The sequence below is a fragment of the Condylura cristata genome, unplaced genomic scaffold, assembly GCF_000260355.1.
Source record: "Condylura cristata isolate star-nosed mole 26May11 unplaced genomic scaffold, ConCri1.0 scaffold00029, whole genome shotgun sequence".
Lineage (NCBI taxonomy): Eukaryota > Metazoa > Chordata > Mammalia > Eulipotyphla > Talpidae > Condylura > Condylura cristata.
Genome location: NW_004567130.1, coordinates 15782240 through 15791533, shown reverse-complemented (window position 1 = coordinate 15791533; position 9294 = coordinate 15782240). Strand labels below are relative to the sequence as shown.

General features: G+C 41.2%; 1 protein-coding gene across 1 annotated transcript in view; it reads right to left on the bottom strand.

Annotated features, from left to right (window-relative positions):
- Nucleotides 1-403: 403 nt before the first annotated feature.
- Nucleotides 404-9294, bottom strand: part of MED13L (mediator complex subunit 13-like) — a 265044-nt gene continuing 256153 nt past the window's right edge. Inside the window, exons 28-31 of the mRNA XM_004691010.2 lie at nucleotides 8879-9033; nucleotides 6425-6586; nucleotides 4179-4291; nucleotides 404-3197 (exon numbers count right to left, since the gene is read on the bottom strand). Of these exons, the coding sequence (XP_004691067.1) occupies nucleotides 3065-3197; nucleotides 4179-4291; nucleotides 6425-6586; nucleotides 8879-9033 (563 nt within the window). The 3' untranslated portion in view covers nucleotides 404-3064. The remainder of the gene's footprint in view (nucleotides 3198-4178; nucleotides 4292-6424; nucleotides 6587-8878; nucleotides 9034-9294) is intronic.

Genomic DNA, 9294 nt, shown 5'->3' with positions numbered 1-9294 from the left:
TTTTAAGGAACATCAGAAAGAAACTGGCTGAATGTATGACGAGAAAGGAAGTGGAACAGTGACTTCTAATTTGTTCTGGCACTGACCATCATGTTAGAGTGTGAGACACTGTTAGATCTGCTCTATTCAAAACAGATCTACTCAAAATTCAATCCTACGACTCTTAATTCTGTGTGTGTGTGTGTGTGTGTGTCTGTGTATGTGAGATGGTGGTTAAGCACGAGAACGCCATTTGCCGGTTGGGGTCAATAAGGACAATATGCTCCTATGTCCACTGGAATCTGAAGGTAGAGCCTGGCTCCTGGCCAAGGACGGGACAACCCAGAGTACACACCTCTGCTGCTCAAGCCATAGATCACTTTATTACATAGTTAGGATGGGCGGGGGGAAAAAGCACGCAAGATTTCAGTAATTCAATAATTTATTCCTCTAAAAAAGTGTGTAAAAGTATATAGCTCTCATTCACAAGGTATATATGAATGACATTTAAAATGGAGGCCTTTTAGTATTGTTTCTTCTTAGCAAAGTCTTTTAGTGTATTGTACCAGCGCTATGCTGTAGTCTTTAAATGAACTTCACATATTCTTGTAGTCTTTCAAATTGTTTGCTATATATAAAAGAAGCTCACTGCAAAATGCTTGAAGGAAAAAAGGAAACAAAAGAAATTCAGAACTTCCCAGAAATGTACAGCTTTTACATTAAAAAAGGTTCTGAAATATACATACAAGCATGCTGGGCAGCCCGCCCGCTCCCCTCCCCACGCCCCCTTTTATTTCAAACATGGTAAGAGTTCTGATTTCTGCAGAATTTCCAAAATTAAAAATAAAAAAAAAATAACTTCTCATTCTGTAGCAAATCCAGGGCTTGTACATTTCAGATGAATTCAGTAAAAAACTCACAAGTAAAATAATGCATATTTAAAGGGAAATATTATACAGACTTTTTTTTTCACACAGAAGTACATAATAAGATTTTTTAAAATCTATTGCCATTCATTTATTTTTGCACAAAAACGTATAAATATGTCACCAGCTTCTCTTAACTTAAAAAACTTAAATAAAAGACACCAGATGAAAACTACCCTTTGCTGCCTTTTTTTTTTTTTTTTAGTTTTTGTAGGGTTTTTTTTCTTTTTTGTGTTTTTTTTTCTTTTTTCTTCTTTTTTTTTTTGCTTAGAATTGGGTTTCTAGGGAAAAGCCCCTGCATTAAAAACAGCCCATTTAAAAAAAAATTCAAAGTTCTGATGAATTCTGGGAAAAAAAGCAACCCCAAAGTGGTAAAAGATTACAAATATCTACTTTACAATTTGTCTTCTCACCAAGATAATTTTATACAAGTTTACAATCTTCATCATCTTATGCTCTTCAAAAGGCCTTGAGAATTTTTTCCTTTCTGATTAAGAAAAAATAGCACTGCAATATTTTTAAAGTCAATTTTACACTGTACATATTAGATACAAATGGTTGATATATCAGATCTGTTTAACCTATACATTGCGAAAGTCAACCCCCCACCCCTTCAACTGGTGGTACAGAGAAAAAAATTATCCATTTACAAGTTATTTCTCTGCTTTCACATTCCCACCACACAACTTTTTTAATATAATGTTTTAAACGTTAGATTATTTCAAGAAAAATACTTTTACAAAATCATACCAGTTATTACATTTTTCTTTTTTTTTTCTTTTTTCTTTTGTTAATAACCAGGACATGGAAGTCTCTTGGAAGAACTTTTAAAATCTGCATGATTCTCTCCACAGACTAGAGCTCAGCAGCCTGAGCAGAGCGGCTCCGGAGGCCAGCCCTGCCTGCTGCTGCCCGCGGCAGCGGGTACTAGAGACAAACCTCTAAGCCTGGAATGAGGAGTCATAAAATACTTCAGTTAGCCATTAATGCTTTAAAAAGGCATATTTTAAAAAAGTCCCACCATGAAGGTTCAACTTCAAGTACTAATTTAATGGTTAAGTTGTAATATTTCTTTGAAATAATATTCCTATGGTCCAGAAAAACTTCACCATATTTATAACTGGTATTATGATCAAACACTTTCAGTTGTGATATGTACATGAGTCCCTTTTGATCTGAGAGGAGAGACCTGGCTTTCAATAAGAATTCACTAGAAAATATATTTCCATTGTGACTATATAAAACAGATGAAGGAACTTGCCCCCATGGCTCTGGGCTGAGCGTGATTGCCTCCTGGGTATAAAACGTGACGCTGGCCACTTTTACTAAGGAACATGGCAGAATGTCCACCCAGTCTGTTCTGAACAAAACCTGCTGCTGGGTGGGTTTGAAGATAGTGCGATTTAGGCATGATCTCCCCAATCTGCTTTCACTCCTTTTCCGGCTTCTAGGACAGAGGTATGTAGTCAAAGAATCCTATGGTGGATCTGAGTTGGGTTTTAGCTACTGTACCTGGTCCTCGTGAATTAAAAAAATTAAAAGAAAGTCACACAAACTATATGACAAAACAATTAAAATAAATAAACAAAACAAAGACGTCTCCAGACCTTTTATCTACACACAGGTATGAAGTCAACCAAAGCACTCATGCCAGTCTAGATGGGAGCACTAGGGAGACAGAAACCCCGCTGTGAAATCATATACTTGAGCTGGTTCTTATTTTTAAAAAGTCCCAGACTATGGAGTTCAGGTAACCCACAATAGCTAGAGGATTTCATCCAAAGGGCTAAAGTGCCCTGATTTTTAAACAGAGACTGAAAACAGACTCTTGTGCAAAAGGATACTGTCTTTTCTGTTTCCCTCTTAAAAATCAACAACAAAAAACTTCCTGTGGACCAGTAGTTTGGGGCTGCACACACCTTAACACTGGCTGAAAGTCACTGCTTACGGAAGTTTCCAGGTCCATGAGAGAAATGTCAATGAGTCACTCTGGTAATGAACACTGCAGAAATGACATGTGCCTGCTGAGAGAGAACCAGTGCAGGACCGTGGAGAGTGGTCTCGAGAAGAGGAGGTGGGGTATTTGCAGAGTGTAGCAGTTCCTTGGACTGAGGTTGCAGAAAGAAGGAATGAGCCAGAGAGAACAAGTGCTTTTCCAATTAAAGTATATTCATGATGGCATTGTACAACTGAGTGAGCACCACAAAGTGGACGGGAAGGCAGGAGGTACGGTCCTGGGTGGCCGGGTTGCACGTGAGCCAGGACAGAGCGTTGTACTGCTCCAACACGAACCTGCCGGAGAGAAGGCACAGGTAAGGCACTGAGGAGACAGAGCAGGCTGCTCTAAGCCGGCAGGAAGGTGGCCTGGGGGGCCTCCTCACAGGCTGCAGGCTCTTTCCTGCAGTTCTCACGCTCACGGGCCCTTCTTTCTAGACCAGCAGTGCAGCCACCAGCATGGCTTCTGACATGCTGTCAAGTAGAAAACTGACGCTGGATTTCAAAGACACTATTTTAAAAATTCTATCAAATAGTTCTTGTGTATTTATACATTGATTACTGTTAAAAGACTATTTTTGATGATAGAGTCAAATAAAATGTATAGCTGAAATTAACTTCACTGATTTCACTATCGAATGTGGCTCCCGGAAAGATGTGGTTAGATGCCCGGCACACCTCTTGCTGCTGCAGCCTGCTGCTCTGCAGGCTCCAGTCCCAAGTCAAGATGATCAAGCTCTTGCTTAGCTGCAACTTCTGAGTTATTTAATGAGAGTGAGAAAATTAGCAAGAGCTTGTGTACTTTCTAAAGGTGCATGAAGAATGTTCATGGCCTGCTAAAGTGCAAGAGAATTCATATATACTATGGGAGGTATTGCCCAGCTGTGGAATTTATGTTCTAGTTAATTTTACTTACATAATCTGGGTCAGGGGAGGGTTAAAAAAATTTTTCAAAGCCAAGTGCTTTAAGTTCCAGGCTGTCATCTAACATCCTCCCCGCCTCCCCCCACCCTGGGCCAATTCTGGTCTATCTTCACCACCATGAAAGGAGGCCCAAATAGCCACACTTGCCCGTGACGATCTCATTGAGCAGAGCATGCTGCGTTGTCTGCCCTGTGACATTTGGGGACGGCAGTCCCACTGGCTAATCGCAGCACTGCCCTAAGTGAACCTCTTCCATGAATACCGCACATCACTCTACGTATCTTCGAAACACCAGAGTAAAGGAACAGACTTTTCAAACTGTACTTGCATATCACCTAGGTCAGAATAATCTACCTTAAAACATCAGATGTGGTTTTGGAGTCGAGAGGATGTGGAACCCGCTGAGAATTCCTGGCAGGGAGGAGTTCGTCCGTCTGTGCTACAGAAATATGGTGATGCAATGAAGCCTGGTGAAAGAACAAAGTTGAGTCACCCTCGCAGTCTGGTTAGCCCCTGTGCAGAGACAGGGAAGCCCACATCTGCCACAAGCGAATGCCCTCTGCAGGCCTGAGGACTGAGGGCTTCTACTAAGTCTATGAACAGTGACCCGAATGTGGTCCCACATAACTCCACCTCCTAGAATTGAAAAAAAAAAGTTTTGAAAATGCAAATGCAGTACAAACGATTAACTAATGTGTCTCTTAAGATCTCAATCGTGGACAGGGCTGGTCTCAGCATGGACAGGGCTGATGGTGTCCTTGCGGTATTTTCTATCCAGATTTCTTATAAATTGATAGTTCAACTAGGTTTAGATTCTTTTGGGCTGGTGGGGGGGGTGGGGCAGGGTCACATGAGAATAGCTGGTCCTATGTCCTTACTGCATCCATCAAAAGGCATCTAATGTCTACTGTCCCACGTGAAGTAACATAACTGACCAACGGACCCAATCATCATGCAACTTCCTGTCATATTTCACCCAGTGGTTTTAGTTTAAGTTAAATACTAAGAAATCTAATATGTGAAGGAGAGAAAATATATTTGCTTGATTCTTTGTCTTTATTCTGCAATTTTCAGCTTCATGAGTTGCTCTAGAAGCTTCAAAAAATAACTGATAAGTGCCTTATTTTTTAGCACAATTATGAGCCCATATTTATTTCAACCTACTGCTACCACTGTCCTTTGATAACTATCAATGGGAAACCAGCCAGGTTGATTCCTTCTCCTTTCGTAGAACTTTGGTTTCCTGAATGACAGGTAGCATATTTAGCAGTCACAATACTTTAGTGCCTGTGAAGGTGTTCATTGCATCTGAGCTATCATTTCTCCTAAGGCTTTTTCAGTAGACAGAACTAAAAAAAGTATGTACTTTTTTAGCCAGGAAAAAAGTAAATTTAGGTTTATACTGATAATTCTGACTCAAAGATTATGTGGACTTTTATGTAACTTCTTGGATTTCATAACATGCTGAAATCATTCGGAAAAGAAAACTGCTTCAATTATTTTTAGTTTTAACCATTCAGGGGTCTGTGTGTGTGCTTGCATGCATGTGTGCATGTATCTTACAGATCACTCCGTGTGAATCTATTCACCGCCAAGTGGTAATATAGAAATAAATACTCTTCATTTGGCATAGTGAGTGCTTTCTACTTCACTCAACCAGTCCTTCGCTAGTGAACATTCAGGTTGTCTCTTAATTAAAAAAAAAAAAAAAAAATTTATTTATGCATACAGAACTGGGGTAAAGGTCAGAGGTACAGCGGTAGTGAGAGGATTCACCAGAGAGAGCAGGGAGCAACAGGCTGACTCACATGCTGAGGGGAACAGCAGGTGGGTCAAGTGAGGTCTGCCGTGCCATGTGGGGATCAGTCCACTGGCTGGGGACTGAACTCGTGCTAAAGCAGCTGCAGTGTCAGAGTGCTGCTCTTAACAAGATGTGCCACCAGGGAAGGCCCTGTTTCTTAATCGTTTACATTTGTTACTTACTGACTTTGCCAAAGTTACTTTTGAATAGATTTCTAGAGGTGGGACTGCTTCACAAAATGGAAGCCTGTAGGGCATGACTATACAGCTTCCCACTGGCACCAGGGCCTTCTCCCCATACCACTGCCAAAAGATTATGACGTCAAACCTTTCACTTCGTTTGCCAATCTATGGGTAAGAAATGGATTTCACTTTTGGTTCTTTCAACTAAACTTGAAGTGTGAGATCTTTTGTTTTAAACATGTCATTTGGATTGAAAGTTTCCAGGAAATACAGAGGAAGAAGCAACTTTTCAGCTAGCCCTTCGCCTAGTCTAATGAAGAACAAGGAGAAAGAGGCCATCAGCTGTCACTGCCTCCTCCCAGCTTACTCCGCTGACCCAAAGTGACCTGCACAGGAGGCAGGCTGCTAGGTAGGGCCCAGGGGCCCCCAAGGTCCCCCTTGGGTTAAAATGATTTATCTCTTTATGACATGGTCTTTATCTGCAATTATAATTCAAATACTACAAGTACATGTGAGAGAAACAGGAATCAGAAGACCATAGTGCCTAAGATAAAACTTTCCAGTGAAAGTTGAAGTTATTAAGCAAAAGATACCCATCCCCAAAACTTCAAACCAACCTTGAGGAAGAGGGGGCACTGGTTCTGAGCCTGGGGACATGATGACCAAAACCACTGGGGGAGATTCTCAGCTTTGGCAGTTGATACAAAATACCCAAGTGCCAGAGGCTGCTGCTTTAGCTCCTCGGGTGCCTCTCTGGAAAGAAGACGCTCTCCCTGGCTCTGAAAAACAAAGTCCCAAAAGCATGATCAACACTAATGACCAACAAAGGGTTAACAAATCAACTTCTTAGCAATTCACCCTGTACTTTGTAGTGACTAATCTCTTTCTGGCAGCATCTCATTAAAAAATAACATAGGCAGTTAACCACGAAAGGTGAACAGGAGAGCACATCTTTGCTGCACACACAGATCTCTGACAGATACTATGGCTTAGGCAGAAGGTACTAGCAAAACTAAGATCAGCTAAGTGAATACCGATGTATTTGCTTTTGTTTCTTTTCTGTCAAATGATAAATGTGTTCTGTGGCTTACTGGGTAGTACTCTAAAATGGCAAGAGTGGAATCTCTGACAGCTGAAGGCACCACCGGACTCATGTGCTCCTTCACCAGCAACCAACCAAAAACACAAGGCACACCTGAGTGCCTACTGTCAAAGTAGGCACTGACCAGGACAGATCCACACCAGGACTTATGCAGCACCGACTGTGACCCTCTTAAATAAGGATGCCTGTAAGAGCCTTACTGTGTGTTTCTGCTACTGACATCTTCCTCATTTTTAGCTAATTCAGGAATTGACAATGTACATGAAAAGTATCCATTTAGTTGCAAAAACTTTCCACTCTAAGGAAAAAATAGTCATCAATTATTACATCAAATTGCATGAATTCTAAGTGGCTAAAAAACAAAAATTTAGCACAATGTTGAACAAATTCTTTTCCCTGTTGTAATGACTTAACTGTTCATCAAAGGGCGTTTAATGATTCAGAAAGAGGAAATACTGAAAGCCTCTTAGTGTCACCTGGCTGCAGGTACTCAGGATTGAAAAAGGCCACCTGATGAGCTTCTGAGCAGTGAGGTAAACTGGGTCATTCAATTAAAGACTTTAGGGCCTGCGTTTCCAACAAAGAGGAAAACAGCACACTTCTGTTTCTTACAGAACTAACACTGCACTTCAATTACCAAGTCGTTAATGAATAAACTGAATTACAATTGCTGGCACTGGAAATAGTTGTTACTGCTTCCATTTCACAGATAACTAAGGTCATGTCAGCTGAGGATAACACGTTAGCCGAGGATATCTAAAGGTGAGGAAGGTAAAATATACGCTTGTCTAAGGTCGTAAAGCAGTAAGCTCTAATTCAGAGCTATATTGATCACATTTTAGGGCATACATTCTTGGTTGTTATGCTATGTGCTTCAAGAATTCACATTTATCCTAAATTAAAACTATTCAAAATGTAAAAATTTGTGTCCTTGACTCCTGTCATGACAATCTCCATGGAAATAATAAACTGTTGTTAGCTGGCAAACGAACATGGAGGAGAAAAGAATATTTATCAGCTCTTCCTTCAGGAGCGGCTGTGGGAGAGTGACACGAGGCAGTCTGCTAAGCTGTCCTGCCTTAGCCTCACCTGTTCTGTGATTAAGTTTACATCTTCTTCTCTTGGTGGGTTTGGTGAGTCTTCAAAGAACTCTGGGCTGACAATCTAAATCCCACGTGACAGAAGCCCAGATCCCTGAAGCACAGCTCTGCCTGAGTGTGATTAGGGTGCTTACTCGTCCAGTTTGTCGTAGCCAGACACACTTATCTTTCCATGCCTGCCTACACCCCTCATGACATTTTAAGTAAAAGAAACAATACAGTGATAAGTCATGAATTAAAAAACTTTTAAAAAAGGTTAGCTGGCCAAATAGTTAACTCTTCAATCTTCTGTTAAGCTAACTCCCTTGTCTGTGAGATAATAAAGAAGAAGCTAAGTGAAAACCTCTAATTTTCCCCCTAATACTCATCAAGCCTGGACATCTCTCCAAACTCAGACTCCAGGGGGCTCTCCCCACTCCTATGGGCTGGCTACAGAAAAGACTAGGACACAGCAGTAAAGGTATCAAGGCACGAAGCAATAATAGTCCGGCACCTTTCAGAATAATTAACTGTCAGCAACATGTTTTTCAATTATCACAATTACTGAATGTTAAATAAATAGGGCTGCTGAATTAGTATAGGAGAAGCCACTGTTTTGGCAAAAATAAAAATAAAAAGTAATTGGGAAGTAGCAGAAAACCAAAATTAATTTTGGCTAAGAAAACAATCATTGTAAAAAACTGTTGTAGTTGTAATCAGATGATATTCTGATAAAATATTTTTACAAAGAATAACAACACGTTTCTTTGGAATTCTTGTCTTTGAGCCACACTTTTTTCACATGCACTAGGGACCAAGACCAGTAAGCAGTATGTGACATACACCATCACTCTTTCAGAGGACTGAGCTCCGGTTGCAACCGTCCTTACCCGACTGTGCTGGAAGTGAGAGCCCCCGCCAATCCCAGGAGAGCCTGGGGAGGGGACTGGGGAGGAGTTGGGAGAGGAATGGAGGTTCCCAGTCATCAATATGCCAATATCATTGTCCATATCATCTGGGAATGGAAGGTCAACAAACATGTCATCTAGAAGAGGGAGGGAAAAAGCATAAAGTTAGAAAAATAGTCTGTATCCCAGACTTACCAATATACTGTGCTGTTGGCCATGTCCCTAACAGCTCAGTAATGGGTGCCTGCTGGGTGCACAGCTCAGTAATGGGTGCCTGCTGGGTGCACAGCTCAGTAATGGGTGCCTGCTGGGTGCACAGCTCAGTAATGGGTGCTACTGGGTGCACAGCTCAGTAATGGGTGCTACTGGGTGCACAGCTCAGTAATGGGTGCTACTGG